The 19,470-nt window shown below is 52.2% G+C and overlaps 2 protein-coding genes across 12 annotated transcripts in view; one reads left to right on the forward strand and one right to left on the reverse strand.

Moving 5' to 3' along the window:
- Nucleotides 1-10,250, forward strand: part of ANGPTL2 (angiopoietin like 2) — a 33,295-nt gene extending 23,045 nt beyond the window's left edge. The window contains exons 3-5 of the mRNA XM_084898385.1: nt 6,069-6,262; nt 6,568-6,838; nt 8,494-10,250. Coding sequence (XP_084754511.1) covers nt 6,069-6,262; nt 6,568-6,838; nt 8,494-8,693 — 665 coding nt within the window. The 3' untranslated portion in view covers nt 8,694-10,250. The remainder of the gene's footprint in view (nt 1-6,068; nt 6,263-6,567; nt 6,839-8,493) is intronic.
- The window catches only part of RALGPS1 (Ral GEF with PH domain and SH3 binding motif 1), a 241,292-nt gene that overhangs the window by 85,085 nt on the left and 136,737 nt on the right, over nt 1-19,470 (reverse strand). The window lies entirely within an intron of this gene.

Raw genomic sequence — 19,470 nt, forward strand, 5'->3', positions numbered from 1 at the left:
CCTGGTGTTTAGGTTATTGTTTTGTACTCTGGTTCACTCAAAAGTGGTGACTGACACAGAATATATACGTTCATAACTAAAGCATTCCTCCCCCAAGCCTGCTGGATAGACAAGGCGTGAGTGAGCAGCACCTATAATGGACACCACCGGTGTCTGCGCGCCTGCCTGCAGAGATGCCCAGGATCCGGTCCCTGGCTGGGCAGGACTCTGCCTAAGCATCCCACACGCCCGGCTCTCAGAGAGGTTAATGTGGCTAGATAAGTCCAGGTCCAATTTCAACAACTAGTCATTTCTTCTGTTAGAGAAATGTTTTAGGGAGTGGCAAAAAGACTCTGGAGAGAGACCTTCAGTGGGAATAATTGAAACCAGCATACGGTTCTCACACAAGAGCAGTGTGTCTTGGTGACATCACAGAAGCCTCCCCTGTGCCCATGTATGAACTAACACATCCCTAGAACATTCTCCCCAGGCTACGGGGCCTCTGCACAGCCTCAGATGGTCACACACTGCGCCTTGGGCACCATGGGTGAAGAGGCCTGTAGGGCCACTTGGCCTCGTCCAGCTCACGGCCAGGCAGAACTCTGCCCTGCCCTCACCCCAGACAAGCCAGGGAAGAGGGGCATCACTCCTGCCCACAGGCCCCACGGTCTACGTCTTAGCTGCTGGCCTCAGGAGCTTCCAGCCAACCTGGGCAGATATTCATGAGGCCACGCTCTCTCTGCTGGGGCCTGGGAGGGCAAGTTAGGCTGCCCGGGATGCAGGGAGGGAACCGGGACTAGGAAATGACACACAGGTCTGGCCAGAGCGGCCCTGCGCTGGGGACAGCATGCCCTGGATCCGTCATCAGTACGTGATGCCTGGCTTCTGGGTGGCATGTTCCTTGGGTGCCTGCCCCCTCTTCTGTCAAGAACCCCAGCCCGGAGGAGGGAAGCAGGGAGAGGACTGTGGCACCCAAACCTGATCACCTCCACACTCACCAAGGTTGGCACTGAGGTTTGGGGGCCCAAGACCTGTATGCCTGTGATCCCGTTGCCACCTTCCTTCTCCGGAGGCCTCCCTGTGCCACTTCCCTGTGGAAACTCGCAGACTCAGCGCGGCCACGGCAGCTGCACGTCCCCGCACGTGGCACATCCCACAGCTGCAGCCCGAGAGTGTAAATACGGTCTTTACAGAGACAAGGCCGGCTCCACTCAGAGGCCTGTGCCGCCGAGTCAGTGCTGGCCTGGCGCTCCGGGCAGGGCTGCCCTGCAGAAGGGGAGCCAAGGGAAATACCGCCGGGCACTCTGCACTGTTCCAAAGGGCGAGCTCTGCCCACACACACCGAGAACACACTTCATTGACAAAAAGATTCCCATGCTTCACCTCCTGTATCTCTGCGGCCCTCTCCCCCGCAGCTTCGCTGTTAACATATGCTTCACGGCAATGCCTCTCAGTAAATAGCTTACACTTAGTGCTGGAAATTCAAAAGCAGAGTCAGTGACTTGTTTGTGTGGGATGGGGAATGGGGAAGGTGGGCAGCTCTCATCTGTCAGAGGAAAGGAAGAGAGGACCCTCCGTGACACTGCCCTGGCTGCCCTGTGCTGGGTGCTCCTGTATTCAAGAGACCCTCAGAAGAGGTAGGGTTCCTCCCGCTGTTTACAGAAGAAGAAACTGAGGCTTAAGGACCTGTCAAAGCCCCACCGTGAGGAGAGGAGGCCACAGAGACTTGAGCCAAGGGCTCCTGACTCCCAGTCTGGATCCTATCCCCAGCCCCACGCTTTCTCAGCAGAGACCTCAGTAGTCGGATGCCTCGTCTGGCCCTCCCCAGCGACGCCTGTATACCCATATGACATCAAAGGAGGATGTTCTGAACTGGCCATGTCAATGGCGCCGCGTGGCAGTCTTACTGCTGCCATCTTCTGCTCTTCCATCCATTTGCCAACTTTTCAGCGCTAAGCGTTTTTCTGACTAATTTTCCGCCATCATTTAATTCTCTGACCTTTGCCAAAGGCAGGGGAAGGTTTGAATGTAGGAGATCTGCTAGAGCTCTGCAGGGGTTCGAGGAAAGACCGTTTGGAAATGCGGTTACTGGTGGAGCTGATGGGCCCTGGGCATTGTGGGAAGTGCAGGGTGCGGGAGACACCTGGAGTTTTGTTGTATGTTTTTTGGAACAGTAGGAGACACTAAACACTTCATGCCATTTCATACCTCTTTCAGGACTTTAGAAAGCATGCCATACCTAGAAGCTTAAAGGAAAGATTTCCCAGATTTGCCTTATAAATTTTAAAGGAGCTCTGGCCAGTGCTGCTCAGTTGGTTGAGCGGCTTCCCAGGTCTCGGTTGGGTCCCTGGTCAGGGCTCGTGTGGGAGGCAATTGATTAATATTTCTCTTTCACATCAATGTTTCTCCTTCTCTCTTTCCCTCTCCCTTGCTCTCTCTCTAAAATCAATTTTTAACAACCTTTAGAAAAAATATTAAAAAAGAAAATTTCTTCTACATCATAAAAGATACTAAGATAGTTGAAAAATGGGCAAAGGACACCAAAAGGTAAGCACAGAAGAGAACCAAATCATCAGCAAAGATGTTTTTTGAAGGGTATAACACCTTGACAAAGAAGAAGCATACATTTTTATATTTTAACCTGGCTGACTAGCAAAGATTAAAAACAGTCCAGGGGCACAGAGACATGTCAGCCTGGGCCTCCCACTCTGGCGTTCACTCTGGTTGGAGAAAAAGAAGAGAGCTATAGTGGGTGGTCGCTGGACCATCCAGACAGGATATGCCCCTCACCAGCCATGTGACTTCAGGGGTGTCACCTGACGTCCCACAGTGTACCTGGAGGATGAGGTGTATAAATACGCGGATAGGGGATATGGTAAACACTCACTCCATGCTGGCTGGGAGGGGTGTTTTATTGTTGCTACCACTCCAGCCAGGGCTCTGTTAGGGCTAGGGATTCATCACCTGGGGTCCAGAGGTCCATTTACCTTCTGAAATTATAAGCAAAGCTGTGTGAGTCTGTGGATTTTTCTAAAAACAGATCTAGAATTTTCCCCAAATTTTTAAAGGCACCAGTGACCCCCAAAACATTTTAAAGCAAGCTCTATATAGACGTGCCAAAGGTAAAGCTAAAACCATGATGGCACCCACAAAAGTAGCTCAGGCTGGGAGCCACGAGGCTGGCCTGCCCTCTCGTGACCTTTCCAAAGCTGCCCTTCCCCCAGAGCCGCACAGGAGCCCTGCGGGGAGAGCCTGTGCTGGTCTTGGGAGGTGTGGTGAGGCTCCGCTGGTCTCCCGCACCAGCATCCCCACCGAATGGCCCCCTGTGCTTCGGGCTCGGGAAGGAGCTGGAGCCTCCACGCCCACGGCAGCTCTGCTCCAGCTGTCGGGGACAGACTCCCATTCTCTGCCTCGGTCCCTGGGGCTGTGGGCTGAACACAACCGAAACCTTTTTCTCCTTCATGAATGCTCTTTCTGGGCCTGGCCTCCCCTTCCCAGGATGGAAGACGCACAGGGCGAGGAAGGGAGCAGCGGCTTGTGCCACATCTGCTCCCGGGCGGTGTGGGGGTACTGCCCACCCCTCGGAGGGGCGAGGGGGCTGGTGAACAGGTAAATGAGTGGGAAGCCTGTGCCTGAAGCATGACGGGAGGAGCCTCCTGGGTAAGCACCCACACCACCCTTCCTTCTCGGTGCTGTTTGGGCACTGGGGATGGAGGGGGCGAGCCAGACCAGCCCCGCCTTCCCATCAGGCTCCAGGGAAGCTGCCCTAACACAGCAGCAAGGGCTCAGGAAAAGCCCACCTGAGATGTGCAACGAAGACCAAAACCCCCAAACTTTTCCCATTTTGCCATCACGTGTAGGCTCATCGAGCCCAACCACCATCCAGGAAGGAATCTGAGATGTTTGATGTACACAGGCGAGCTGAGCCCCCAGCCCCCAGAGTCACCCCTCCCCCACCCACAGGGGAAAAGACAGGATTCCCAGGAGCTCAGGTCCAGAGAAGGCTGGTGAGGGCAGCTCCTCCCTTTCTGAGCATCGGAGCAACCCCACCCTGGGCTCCTGCTGCTGGCAGGTAGCCCCGGGCCTGGGACTCAGTAAACAGTTGTTGAGTAAACATACAAATTAACAGAAAGAACAAGATGGGATTTTCCTGGCATGTTCGATCTTGCGCATCTCGGATTGGGGAATATTTTGAAGAGAAGCTGAAGCAAAGGATACGAATTCCTTTATTTTAAAATATGTAGCTAATAAGAGATGTAGTTCAATGGCTAGGTCCTGAAAACCTTCTCGAGGTCCTTCAGATGAATGAAGAAGAATGCAGCCTATTTGGACCTTGGTGGCTCAAATTTGTTGATAGGACCAACATCCAAACACAGGAAACTGACAAGGGGAAGGTGGGGGGAGGGGTGAAGACCTACAGTAGCTATTCGGACCCCAAGAGATACCCATTCCTCCTGACTCAAGCTCTGTGAAGTCAGAGACAGTCACAGAGCACAGCCAGTCTCAGCGTCAGAAGAGCCGCGGACGGGGTGCATCTAGACACCATCCTTCACGTCCATGGACCGCCCAGAGAACTGCACCCTCAGAGCATGCGAACTCCAAGCATCTGGCACTCCGTGGGCTTTCCTTAGAAATTACACAGACTGAGCTAAAAGAGAACTTGGTCCCCAAAAGGATGTTTGGAGGCCAGCGTCTGAATCCCAGGAACATCCTGAAATCACTGGCCAGGTGACCAGATTTGGGGCTCTGCTTGGGGCCCTGTGACTACACGGAAATTCATTCACGAAAAACTGTGGCAGCTGCCACCCAGCACCGTCCTGACAAGGCGGGTGGGAGTGAGAGCGGAGGCGCCAGCCGCTCAGCCCACGGGACTCAGGAAGAGCAGTAGCCATCTCCCCCGCGGGATGCGGCTGCCAGAGCCGCACAGCGTGGATGAATCTGCGTCTCTTTGCCAATACAACCAACTTTAAAAGAAAAATCACCCCAGGAACTCCACACAAATGATCTCAGTAACCCTTAGCACTTTAAGTGAGGCAAAAATGATCTCCCTTCTACAAGCTGGGGAAACTGAGGGCGGGGAGAGGTAAGGAAGCTGGCCCAGAGCCCACAGCAGGGACCGGGGACGAGGGGGAAAGTGGGCCTGAGGTCCAGGCATCCCGCCCCAAGCCCCGAGCTCCTAACTGTATATCACATTACAGTGGTCCCCTTTCTCCTTGGGGGATATGTTCCAGGGTCCCCAATGTATGCCTGAAACCACAGATGATACCAGTACATAGGTATGTATGTTTTTTCCTATGCATACCTATGATAAAGTTTAATTTGTAAACTAGACACAGTAAGAGCTTAACAATAGCTAAAAATAAAACAGGCCTAACAACATACTATAATAAAAATTATATGAATGTGCTCTCTCTCAGCACACCAGCACACCTTTCTTTTTCCTTTTGCACAATTTCACAAAGCATTCATTCTTATCTTAGATCTTAGCAACTTCAGCATACAATTTTTTTTTTCTTGACTTAATAAGGAAAGAACTTTCGCCTTTTTGCTTCAAGGAAGTACTTTACAGCTTCTCTTTGGCATATCTGAATGAGCAGCATCCATGCTCCTGCACTTTGGGACCGTGGCTAATTGAGATACGGTGACTGGAGCATGGCACTGTGATGCAGCGGCAGACGATCTGATAAGGGAGATGCTGCTGAGGGACTAAGAGGCGGGGAGTGTGCACAGGGTGGATATACTGGACAAAGGGATGAAGGCTGGACAAAGGGATGAAGGCTGGACAAAGGGATGAAGGCTGGACAAAGGGATGAAGGGATGATTCACGTATGGGGCGGGATGGAGTGGAGGGTGTGAGATTTTATCACGCTACTTAGAACACGGCACAATCGAAAACTTATGAATTATTTATTTTTGGAATTTTCCATTTAATATTTCAGACCATGGTTGATGGTGGGTAACTGAGACTGCAGAAAGTGAGACCATGATGAGGGGGATACTGCCACAGAGGTAGTGCCCGAGCAGGGTGTGAATGTGACTCAGTGGCCCGGCCACGGGGAGGCCTGTGACATGTGTGTGTGTGTCTCCAGGCCCGTGGAGAGACTGCCTGCAGGCCCTGGAGGATGGCCACGACACCAGCTCCATCTACCTGGTGAAGCCAGAGAACACCAACCGCCTCATGCAGGTGTGGTGCGACCAGCGGCATGACCCTGGGGGCTGGACCGTCATCCAGAGGCGCCTGGACGGCTCTGTCAACTTCTTCAGGAACTGGGAGACGTACAAGGTGAGACCACAGGGCCTTCGGTGCTGCCCACCTGAGGAGGCCTGGCTGACCAGGAAAGGAGCCACTGGGAGGGAAGGTGCCTGCTGACCTGTCAGGGCCTGTGCAGCCCCAAACAGGAAACGTCTGAGGCAAGAAGGACACTGACGGGGCCATCTCTGCAGACCCGCCAGGGCTGGTGAGGGCCAGCAGCCCCCTCCCGCAGGCGCTCGTCACTGCTGGGAGACAAGAGTCCCAAGTTCCGACCACAAGCCTGCTAGCCGAGGTGCCGCATAATCCTCACTAATGCTCTCCTGTGCTTCCCTCAGCAAGGGTTTGGGAACATCGACGGTGAGTACTGGCTGGGCCTGGAGAACATTTACTGGCTGACGAACCAAGGCAACTACAAACTGCTGGTGACCATGGAGGACTGGTCTGGCCGCAAGGTCTTTGCAGAGTATGCCAGCTTCCGCCTGGAGCCTGAGAGCGAGTATTATAAACTGCGGCTGGGACGCTACCATGGCAACGCTGGTGACTCCTTCACCTGGCACAATGGCAAGCAATTCACCACCCTGGACAGAGACCACGATGTCTACACAGGTAAGACCCAGGTGGAGGACCGAGAACAGAGGTCAACCACAGCCAGTCCCAGACACCGGGGCCTGAGAACAGGGAGATCCCCGGGTCCAGCTGCCTGCCCCTGTCCCTGCCCCTGAAGGCCCACTCCTCTGCCCACTGGCCACAGATCCCCTTTGCAAAGCTGGGGCAGAGTGGCATTTACAAAAAGGTAAAGGTAAAGTGTGGACAAATGACACACGTGATGGCCAATCCAGGTGCGCTCGAATAACCTCTTCGCCTGAGTGCTGAGTGTCAGCGCCCCACACTCCCATGGCCTTTGGCCACACGCTGTGCTGGCCCCACCTCCTGCCAGCCATGTGCCCCGGGCCTCAGTCTCCACATGGGCACGAGGACCACGCCCACCTTGCAGGGAGATGAGATGTTAGAGAGGATGCACTGGGGGCTTTGGCTGGGCTCGATGCAATGGTGCTCTATGACCGTAGCTCTAGCACGCATTGTTCGCCTGGCGCTGCAGGAGCCGGTGAGAGGAGCCAGCTGGGAAAGAGGAAGTCATGTGTCCAAGGTGACATGCCTCACACTCAGGCCTTCACTAAGAAGTCTTTATATTAAAACAAACAAATAAACAAGGGAGAAAACAGAAAACCATAAGCACAGACTCACACCTCCCATACTCATACCCAGTTTCTTGAGATGAGGCCCTAGTAGGATGGCAAGCCAGCAGGCCTACCTCTTCCCTAAGGGCTGGGAAAGCTGGGCGGGGCCCACGGGGCCTGGGGCGGAGCCTCCCTCACTTTCTGCCTCAGCCCAAAGCCTCAGCCAGAATGGGACCGCCATCCCATCAGGCCCCCAACCCACAGACTTGACTGGGGCAGCCCTTCCCCGCAGTAGGGTCTGCTTGCTAGGCCTGCTCAGGAAACCGGGGACCCCCTCTTTTAACTAAGAGCAGCCCAAGCGCATGGGGCTCCTCCTCCCTGTGAAGCCGGTGCCCGCACGCCGCTGTTCCTTGCCCACACTTTCCAAACTGCTGGTCCTTAGCAGAAAAATCCAGAATGTTATGACAGTGCCAAAAGTTTCATAAAACATCTTTCTTTTATAAAATAAAAGTATATATTTGGCTGGAATACATGCTGGGGAGGAATAGAGAAGAATTTTCTTTCAAGCACTTCCTTTGTCATTCTATAAAGACTCTTGACCTAACAGTTTCAACTCTTTAAAAAATTCCTAAGGAAACTCCTTTGCACCTCCTCCGCCCACACAGGTCATTTCCGTTTTCTGTTCAAACCCTGGGAATGGGGTCCTCCCCTGCACGTCCTCTGCACTAAGCTCGGAGCTAAGTGCTTAAATATGTGCCTTCATTCAATCCCCCGCAGCCCGGTGGGGAGGCAGCCCTGTGGGGAGGCTTTGCTCATCCTCCTTTTACAATGAGAATTCGGAGACTCAGTGAGTTTAAGTCACTTGCCCAAGATCACACAGCTTATCAGTCAGAAGGCCAAGCCTCAAAGACAGGTCTGAGCAGGCCTGAAGCCTGGTCCACCTCTCAGGCGTTCTTGCTCCAAAGGCCCCCTAGAGAGCGTCCTGCTAAAGTCCCCAAGCAAACAGTGGACACCAGTGGGTAAAAACAACTCTACCCCCTTCTCCCCTAAACTCCCCTCATTCTCACTCTCTTCTCTCTGCAGGAAACTGTGCCCACTACCAGAAGGGAGGCTGGTGGTATAACGCCTGCGCCCACTCCAACCTCAATGGGGTTTGGTACCGCGGGGGCCATTACCGGAGCCGCTACCAGGACGGGGTCTACTGGGCTGAGTTCCGAGGAGGCTCCTACTCACTCAAGAAAGTGGTGATGATGATCCGGCCCAATCCCAACACCTTCCACTAAGCCAGCTCCCTCCGACCTCGCGGCCTGGCCTTCGCCAGGAGCCTGCCCCCGCCATGCAGGCCCAGCACACAAAGCAACTCCTCGCCAGTCCACCGGGGCCAGGAGGACCGGGACCTGGATTCTGTCCCAGTCACTGCGGCAGATCACGGACCTGAACAGTACAGTATTCTCTGTCCCTACACTCCTTCACACCAGACAGCCCTCGCGATTCCAGACAGGACAGACTGCAGACCAGTCTTTCTTTTCATAAATTAAGGCCTACAATAAAAGCACAACTGCAAAATACCTTCATGATATACACGTGTATGAGCCGATCTTGCCCACCTGAGTGTATGCCACATGCATATGCATTTAGATCTACGGCACATGTACTATATCTAGATACATACAGAGGTTTGCCTTACATACCTAAGTACACAGTCAATGCTTGCGTGCTGACGCTCTTACTAGCAGCGTTGCTCCTGGAGAAAGCCTTTCCTTGAGTCGTGGTGCTTGTGTCTAAGAGCAGACCAGACCGTGCAGCTCCCATCGAAGATCAGTCCTTGGCGTCCACGTGCTGAATCCTTCCAGGAATGTCTACAGCGAGAGTCTCCCTCAGAGGGGTCTCCAGCTTAAGAACCCTATGGGCACCTAATCAAATTTTGAAACCCCCCTCCATCTCTGTTTCTACAATATACTCCCCTCATTCTCAAGACTTTCGCCATCTGTCCATCCACCCCTCTGCTTACTCATTCGTTCAACAGCGTTCAGCAAGCCTCTTGTGTGGGTCACTCCTTGGCCACTGGCTCTACGTCCGGGCACCTTTCCTGCTCTGCTCTTCTCGTTACCTTTTCTGTTGTACCCTCCTCTCCTTCTGGGAAAGATTCCTCAGCCTCTGAGTAGGAGACAGTCAGGGCTCCAGGTTTCTGGCCAGGAAAGGGAAGGCCAGGCCACACAGATAAGTGCTCACAATTTTGTATTTCCCATTCACACTTCAGCCTACGTGTCATTTTAACCTTCACAGGAATAATAGCCTACTGTGCCCAGGAGGTACTCAAGGAAAGGAAAGTCATCATCTGCTCACGGGGACCCCAAATGGCTACAGACCAAAGCCCCGTGCTCTCAGGCTGATAGAGTCCGTGTCTCGTACCCAAACTATACTTCCCGGAGAATTCAGGTGCCACAGAGATGAGAATTGGCCGTTTCTTGTGAGTTACTGAATAACCAGGGGCCACGGGCCCCTTGTTCATTGCATTACAGCGAGGTGGCTCTCCCAGTCCTGTTGGCCAGAGAGGGTCACACTCAGTACTACGGAACTATTGCCAAGCGGGAGCAGGAGAGGAGTCAAGGTGAGACCCTCCCCGTGGGTGAGTGGGTCGGGGCATGCGAGCCGTTGGAACTTTGGTACTGTCCATGTCTGGGTGTGTGCCTATTACCTCAGCATTCTCGCAAAGTGTACCATGTAGCATGTTTGTGTATATAAAAGGGAGGGTTGTTTTTTTTTTTTTTTAATATATTCCCAGATTATTTTGTAATGGCACAAATATGCAATAAAGCCATCAGTGCTATTTGGATGTATCCACACTGTGTGTCACTGTGAATGCCTTCCTGGGACCTCCGATATCAGAGCCTCTTTAAGTAAAACCAGGAAGAGATGCAGCAGGAGGAACACACACCCGTCATTTAAATCCCGCTCTCCCTGCCTCTGATTTCCACTCACGCTCCAGGAGTCTCTGATAGCACCTCAGACCAAGATGGTCCTCTGGTGCTCCACCCGCTTACACCCTGTCCTGTCCTGGACGTTCTGGAGACCCTCACAGGCGTGTGGTCACACCTACACACCTTCCTCCAGGTCTGGTCCCATTTCGCCAAATGGCACCATCTACTCCACTGCTCAGGTCAAAAATATGGACGCCTCTCCCCGCCACTATTGCAGTCCTTAACCCCGCCCCTCATTCCAATCCCACTTCTACACTAACTGCCAGAACCACCTTCCTGAAAATCAAGTCCATGAGCCCAGAAGCATCTCTAGAGCACGATGGGAAAACCCAAAACCATAAAGGAAAAGGTTAAGGAACAAAACCAAAGAAAGCCCCACATTTTCTGCCCTCCGAAAAACCAAGCATGACTAAGATTGAAAGGCAAATATGAAACTAAAGAAAAATATAAAATTAATACTCATGCTACACCAACAACTCTTCCAAATTAAGAAGAAAGATACAAACACTGTGACAGAAAACTTGGAAGACTCACAAATGGCCAGTACACAAGAAAAGACTCCAACTTCAGTAATAACTAGAGTGGTGCACTGATTCAAGCCAAAACCGTCTCATGGTGCCTATTGGATTGGCAAAGATGAAAAAAAGTCAAGGAAATGGAGACATATGTGCTCTATATACTCTGGATGGAAGTACTAAGTGATTCAATATTTTTAAAGACAATTTGGCAATGTATGTATCAAAATTTTAAATGCCCTTATACCTTTCGATCCAGCAATCCTCTTCTCATGGGAGCTTTTTCTGGCAAAGTTGTGGGTGGGGACTGGTGTTTACTCACACCTCCTGTGCGCCTGGAACTGCACTCTGTTTTCTTATGTGATCTCACGCAGCCTATGAAGGAGGTGTTTGCACTTCACAGAGAGAAAGTGAGGCTCATCGTCAGACTGCTAGCAGCAGTTAATCCAGAAGGCTCTCAGCTCCCTTCTCCCAAACCCCTAGTCAGTTTTGGGGGTCACCGTGGAATCTGGAAGCTATTTTGACCTTGGCCCAGACCACGGCCACCCCTCCCCACATACCTGGAGTGGAGTGTATGGGATGGCAAGGTCAATGGTAAAGGAAAACAGGGTCCAACCTTCAGTCACTGGTCTGAGCTCTGACAGCTGTCCAGACAACGTGGAGCCACCCTTTGCTAAGCTAGTGAGTTGGCCCCTAAACTAGAGCAGGATGTGGTACCAGCTGTTTCTCCCAGCCCCCATCCCAGCACCCAAATCAGAGTCTTGGTCAAATAACAGCCTGGCTATATGGAACAAGCCCATCAGAGAGGTGGAACCCACTCTCCTTAGAGCAACTGGGAAGGAAGGGAGACAGCTTCCCAAACCAGCTGCATCAAAGGAGAGAGCAAGGAGACAGGAGGGAGCTGTGCTCAAGTGCACTGGCCTTAGTGCCCAGCGAGCTGCTCCCCCATCACAAACATGCCAGCCAGTCAGCACCCCTGCATCAATACTCCTCCTCCTCACCCATCCTTCCCAGTGACCTTTTGGTCCTCCGGTCATAGGAGTGCTCCTCCTATGGTGAGCGCACCTCCAGACTCAAAAGGAAGTCAGGGAAACCCGGCCAAACCCCCATGTCCCAGCTTGGGCCAATACCCTGGTCACTGGAGGGCACCCACCTACTGGGCATGTGTGGGGAACGTGTCAGGAAAACAGTGGTGTCCTCCAAGCCAGTGACACCCAACAGAACCCCTCTCCAAAACCGTGCCAATTTGAACAAGATTGAAAGAGAAACCTTCGAACTGTGAAAACAATGTTTACAATGCTCATGACCCATAGAGGCTCTTCGGAAGCTCAGGGCCTCCATGACCCCACCCCCCCACCCCCCAGGCCACCTCATCTGTTTGACGGTCATGTAAACACTCTTGGTTACCCTAAGAGAAAGCCAGACAACTGGATTAAACAAAAAAGGGGACATTTTAAGTATAACAAAATGATAAATGGGCACTCTTTCTGCCTCGGTTTTATCCAGACTCCTAAGGCTAGCTATAGCTCACATGCCAAAACACCCCTGCAGGGCATGGCCCCAGACTGGTTCTACAGCCAAGCACATGGCCCACCTGCAGCCTGAGAGAGGAGGGCAGAAAACATCCTGGGGGCGGGAGAGGGGCCAGTTGTCCCCCACGGCAGGGATAGGGGTGAAGGGTGGGGCTCCCCTCACCCTAAATCAAGTGAGAGGGATTTCAAGGGACCACGATAAGAGTTTGGCATGGGCAAGCATGGGCATGACCATCTGACTCATGCCTCTAGTCCACAGGCCTGAGGCAGAGAGCAGTGAGAAGCTGGCCACACTGGGAGCAAACAGCAAGCACACGATGGGGCAGGGGATGCAAGGACAGCAAGGTCACAGATCTCCTAGGAACCAGAGGACAGCTTAACTGGGGCGTGGGGGAGGGGAATGTGCCAGCGGCCCAGGAGCCAATCAAGGAGTCCTAAGTGATGAGCTGGAGAAGCATTACCTCTCCGGCAGCGGAGTCAGTGGTGTCCAGGAACGGCAAGTCTGAAGCAGCAGCAGCCAAAAGGGAGAAAAGATAGCTAAGAGGGGAAAAGACAGAGTGCGGGCACAAGTTCTGGATGCCACAAAAGATCGCCCCTTACCCCTCACTTCTCCCTCAGCCCCAAGGGCACACCACCGGAGGCAGGCAAATGGGGGGAGCAGGCCTGGGGGCCAATGAACGCTCTCTTGAGAGCCCCCCCACCCCCCAGGCCTCCCAGTCTGGTCTGGCTCCAGGATCCAGCCTTCTGATTATGACTGGACTGTCTGGAATGATGTGACTATTAGGATGTGACTGTTAATTTGAATCCTACACACACACAGGAGGCAACAACGGGGCCTTTTCATGCCTAACAGCAGACAGATGAGTTTTCAGTGTCGACTGGGAATAACTAGTCCACAGAGTAGGCTGGGAAGGACAGTAGGGAAAAAGTAGGATTCTTCTTACACCTGACTGAGTCCAGCTCATTTAATAAGTTGGTTACGTATAGCCACGAGGTATCCCCCGAGTCCATGAGCAGGGACGCAGCAGGGCCTCACCAGGGCCAGGAACCAGGAACGGCTTGGAAGGCCTTCAAGAGGCGAAGCAGCAGCTTTCTCCTCCTCTCCCTCTCCCTCTCCTCTTCCTGGCCTGCAAATCTCTGTTTCTCATTGTGCATCCATCTGTTCTTCCCAGCCCGGAATTCCTGAGCTCACATGTCCTGTTTCAAGTGCCAGCAGGCATGCAAGCACCCCTCCATCCCAACGCAAACTCTGGCCCAAGGGTCCGTCTGGCCCCTGGTGGGGTGGAGGTGTCCGCCTCGGCACAGATGGGCAGAATGAACAGGGCTCTGCAGTTCAATACTGCAGGAGAGGCGGGGGTGTTCCCAGGTCCCCAGAAAGGTGGGGTCATGGGCTGGGTCTATACCTAAAAAGGTGTCTAGATTATATCCCAGCTCTTGTTGATTCCCATCCCCTCCAGGGACTGTATTTTGCGAGATGAATTCTGTCCTACTGCTGGTGAGAGTGTGTCCTACTCCCCAGCCCTCCACACTGACCCAGGCCCTACCCCAGAAAGCACATCCAACCTTCTAGGCCCACCCGGGCCACTAAACATGACACCTGGTGGTGCCAGATGTGGCTCTTCCTACCCCTCCTAGATACGCTGAGCCTCTCAGTAGTCTCTGTGGATTAGTCTCGGGTCCCCACTGTGGGGGTCTTCCTGGCAGCCTTCTGCTCTGGATAACACTCATGCCAGCTACCATCTATGGGGCACCACGCATGTCTCTTTAAACTCTCACCACAACCCGATGAGGTAGGTTCTATAATTACCCTCCTTTTGATACAACAGATATTGAGGCTCAGAGAAGTAAGTGACTTGCCCAGGAACATACTACCTGGGACACTCAGGATTTGACACCCTCTGTCACCCATTATCACCCCTTTGTATGGCTAAGAATCTTGGCAGCATAGAGCCTCTGCCCCAGGAGCCTGGCTGTGCAGAAGCAGTTGGGTGGACAGTGGGTCCCCAGATGTCAGAAAGCCAGCTCAGGGCTATTTGCCCAACTTATTTCAGAGCAGTGGGCAAGACATACTATAGATAAACAGAGGGCAGTGATGGAGAATATCCCACAGCTTCTTGGGGCTCCCATGCCTTTGCCAGGACTAAAGCTTTCAGGCCCTGCCTCTCTTCCTTCCTCTTGTGGGATAAGAGAGTTGCTTGTCGTGCCGAAACCGGTTTGGCTCAGCAGTAGAGCGTCGGTCTGGGGACTGAAAGGTCCCAGGTTCGATTCCGGTCAAGGGCATGTACGTTGGTTGCGGGCACATCCCTGGTAGGGGGTGTGCAAGAGGCAGCTGGTTGATGTTTCTCTCTCATCAGCATTTCTAGCTCTCTATCTCTCTCCCTTCCTCTCTGTAAAAAATCAATAAAATATATATTTTTTTTTAAAAAAAAGAGAAAAAAAGAGAGTTGCTTGTCCTATATCCTACAGCCACAGCCCCACCCTCTGGCACTCATGTCCCACTGTGGCTGGTCTGGCTGTCACCTCGTGCACCAGTTCTAGCTGATAGAAGTCCCAGTCCATGTGCTCTGGTAACTGAGTCCCTGATGTGATGGCTCATCTTCCATCTCCATGCCTTCAGACATGGGGCTTGCTCACCTTTCCGAACCCAGTCAGGCCTGAGCCAGACCCAGCCTGGTGGTTGCCACTTATGGACACAATGCCTTAGTACCAATCATCGCAAAGACATCTAAATTTCCTGTCTCTCCCGCCCTGGGGCATCCTGGGCCAGCTCAACCTACACGTGGGACCCAGACAGAGATAATCCCTCCCCTCTGTGCAGCCTTCCCAAGCACTTCCACACGGCACCTCTGAGTGGCGGCCCATCTGGCAGTCCCTCCCCTGGCTCGTTAATGGTCCTGCTACATCTGGCTCCAAGTGCAGGTTGAAGGGTGCTTCCTTCACCCCTGCTTCAGCACAGGAGCCCTCCTGAAGCTGAGGGACAGCTCACAACAGAAGAGAGCTCCTTGGGCAAGGTGGACAGGCCATGTTTGCCCTGGCCCCTAGGGGAGCTGGGAGTGGCCCAGAGCCTGGGAAAGTAGCTCATGTAGAGGGGATGGAATTAGAATTCCCTTCTGGGGCTCTGTGTGACAGAGGCTGATGCCCTAGTCATCTAGAATTGGGGGGAAATACGGAAGAAACACGAAACCTCCTTGGAGCCCAGAATGCTGACCAAGCCCCAGGCAAGTGTGCCCGGGGAGGGACTTCTATAGGCCTCCTCTCAGCGGAACCAACAGCCAGCATCCTTTCCTCACCATCAGGGCAGCGCAGGGCTGTGCCGGGACACGGAGAGGGATTAAGGACAGATATTCAGGACACAGAATCAAGAGCAGGGGACGGCTGAGCAGCTGGGCGGGAGGCCCCGAGAGCCCAGGGAACATGTGTTTGGAGTAGAAAAGCAGCCACTCTTCCAAGAGCACAACATTGGCGGGGAGAGAAATGTGTATAAAAACAAGATGCTCTCTTCACCTATCATTTTATTTATTATTTATTTGTTGTTTGTTTTTAGAAGGGGCATGCCAATTTGTTGTTCCACTTATTATTTATTATTCATTGATTGCTTTTTGTATGTGCCCTGACCAGGGATGGAAACCTTGGTGTATCAGAAGATACTCTAACCAACTCAGCTACCCAGCTGGTGTTAGTCAGGGGTTGAGAGTCAACCTATAAACCAGGAGGTCAGGGTTTGATTTTAGGTCAGGGCATGTGCCTGCGTTGTGGGCTCCATCCTCAATGGGAGAGGCAGGGGGCGGGGGGCATGCTGGATGATTCTCTCTCATCATTGATGTTTCTATCTCTCTCTGCCTCCCCCTTCCTCTTTGAAATGAATAATATATATATATATATATATATATATATATATATATATATTTAAAATTATTGGTAACATCTAGAGTTGGAGAGTGTGGAGAACACAAGCTTGCCCACACTATGCCACTGGACACGTCACTACAGCCCTTGCCGAGGGCATCCCAGCAGCAGCCATCAGAACAACGGCCCGAGTAGCCTTTGTCCCAGCCATTCCACTCCTAGATTCCAATGTTTCAGAAATACTCTGACAGGCAAGTGAAGACACACGTATAAGGATCTTCCCCACTACACCATCAGTCAAAGGGAGAAAGTAGAAACCACCTAGCCATGTATCAGCTGGGGCACAGCTAAACAAATGAGCTTGCACCCAACCACTACCCAGTCACCCAAGCATCTGTGGGAGCCCAGAGCCATTGGCAAGAATGAAGTTCTATATTTGCTGCCACTGAGCATGAAAGACACTGTAAGTGGAACAAAAAGATGCAACAAAACAATACGTATAAAATGCCCATCCCCATTTTGGTTGAAAGCACAGTATTACCCTCACAAATATATGTGTACAAGTAGATTAAGAGGTCTAGAAAAATTCACCCCAACAGTTAACAGTGGTTGCCTTTGAGAAGCAGGAGGACAAGAAGGGAATTTTGCTTTTTAGTTTATAGACTTCTTTTTAGTGTGAATGAGTTTTACAACAATCGTGTCAAATTTTAAAAGTTTTTAAGAGAATGAGTGGGTGCCGAATCCGCTCCAGAGCACAGCCTTTCCTGCGCCTCATTCCCCATAGGCAGGCATTCCTGGGCCTTTGCAGGTCTGGACACTGCACTCCGAAGGCCAACACACACGTGGCTAGGGAACCACAGCCTTTCTGGGAGTGACTTTCAGGCCCCCCTCAGGCACCTTTCTCCTTAGAGAGGTGCAAGAATCCATCACCTTTCCAAGTGCAACTGCACGCTCTGTCCTACAGGATTTCCGCCCTCACAATGGCGCCTCAGAGGGACCCAGCACTTCCTGCTGCCCTGCAGGTCAATCTTTCGGTCTTTTACATGTTGAGGTTTACAGCTGATGTTGTTCCAATGCAGATGGGGCAGCAGAGTAATAAACGTGGGGTGGTGATAAAGATTGGGCAATGTACCAGTTATCCAATGTGTGACAGATTACCCCCAAACTGAGCAGCTTACAGTAATAAACACTGATTATCTTGTAGTTTCTGTGGGTCGGGAATTTGCATCTATCTTAGCTAGGTGTCTTTGGCTCAAGGTGTCTCAAGTGATGAGGTGAATCTATTTGCTGGGACTGCCGCCTCATCCAGTCTCCACTTAGGTAGAGTCTGCTTCTAAGCTCGCTCACAAGGTGGTTGGTAGGTCTCAATACCTGGCCCCTGGGCCTCTTCACAGGACTGCCAAGTGCTTGGCAGCTGGACTCCCCAGGATGTGTGATTCAGGAAAGAGTCAGAGAGAGCAGACATCTGACAGAGAAGGCACAGTGCTTTTATAACCCAGTCTCAGAAGCGACGTCCCATTACTTCTGTCATTCTGTTTGCTGGAAGCAAGACAATATGTTCTGCCCATGCTCAAGGGAAAGGGTTTACAGAAGGACACAAATACCAGGGCCAGGGGCCCTAGGGGGCCATCTTACAAGCCATCTACCACACAAAACCTTTCAGATTTTCATGGCTGTCTTAACTCTCCCTCTCCGAAGACTGCAGGGAGACATCCAATGCCCCAGGTTAGTCATGAGGATGAAGAAACTCACTGTCCTTCCTCTCCCTAACACTTTTCTTCGTCAGGACTGGCTGATGACTCGGGGGGGGGGGGGGGGGCCTTGAACACCCACCTCGACCCCCTGTTCTACTCAGGAGAGTCTTTGGAGATATTCCCCTTTTCACGCACTCTCCGGATCTCCCGGAGGGAACATCTGGCCTGGCCTAAGGTTAGTGGTTGGGCACTGGGGACAGACCTGGGTTTGAGCACAGATCTGGTTTAGCTTCTATGACTGTGAAATAAGTTAAAAAATAGTAGTACCTCCCTCAGAGGAAGGAGGGTTGGGAGGATTAAATGAGATGATGAGACTAAAATGCTCTTCTTTCACATGATGAAAAAAACACACGTGAGTTGTTGCATCATTATTATTATTATTATTATTATTATTATTATTTTCTAATTAGAAACCCAGAGACTGAAGTCAAAGAGAGCAGTCTCTGATGAGCATACAGATTCCTTCTAGGAAAACACACTTCCTCTTGCACGAAATGGGCTTATGCTTTCACCTCCTTTTGGGGGATCAGACAAAACTTTGTGACCCAGAGAAAAGCTGATGCAAGCCCTCCCTATGCCCCAGAAGGGACAAATGTGACACAGCGCTCTGCTCTGGGCAGCACCGCATGCAGGAAACATCCCTCCCCGCCGTGTTCTCCTCCCACCCTGCTTCTCTCCATGGAGATGGAGGGACGGAGATTGTAAAGAAAGATGCATACACTGAGGCTGGGTGGGACCCCAGCCAGAGCATGAGATCTTGAGTTAAACTTGGTATTGCCTGGCATATGACATTGGGTAAGTCATAAGTCAAATCATGGTGGGGTTTGTTTGTTTTGTTCATTCATAAAATGGGGATGTTAATAACATTCACTGACTTTTTGTAAAAATTGAGCAAGACTATGAAGTCCCAGCCTCAGAAGCAAGACTGAGAAATGTAAATTTTAAGGGAACAAATCCTGAGATTGCAAAAGTAAAGCCAAGTTCTCTCCTAGGAGACGTGTAGGGGACCGCAGCTGACCACTCTACAGAACCATGGGAAGGGTTCCTTCACATGGGGCACGGGTGTCTGCGATGGTTCTGCTGACTGAGAAGCCCGTTTGAGATGAGTCAGAGGCAGTGGCCCCAGGGGAGGATGCCTCATTTCGGAGAAAGGGAAACTTGATCACAGGTCCTCCTGGGATAACAAGGGCAACAAGCCAGCCCCTGCCGCCTGTGGCCGCCTGTGGCCATCGGGCAGGAGGAGAAAAGGCAAGGCCCGTGGACTCCAGAGCAGGCATTCTGCAATTCGGCTTCAGTTTGTCTTTGTGGCACCGACACCCCTTTCTCCACCCATGAGCTGTGCTCCCCCAGCTAAGGAAGGAGGAGCTTGGCTCCACAGGGTTCAGCGGGAGACTGGTCGGGAAAGGCAGGGCTGAGGCACCATGCAGCACCA

This window comes from Pipistrellus hanaki (genome assembly GCF_964339955.1).
Source record: "Pipistrellus hanaki genome assembly, chromosome: 11".
Classification (NCBI taxonomy): Eukaryota; Metazoa; Chordata; class Mammalia; order Chiroptera; family Vespertilionidae; genus Pipistrellus; species Pipistrellus hanaki.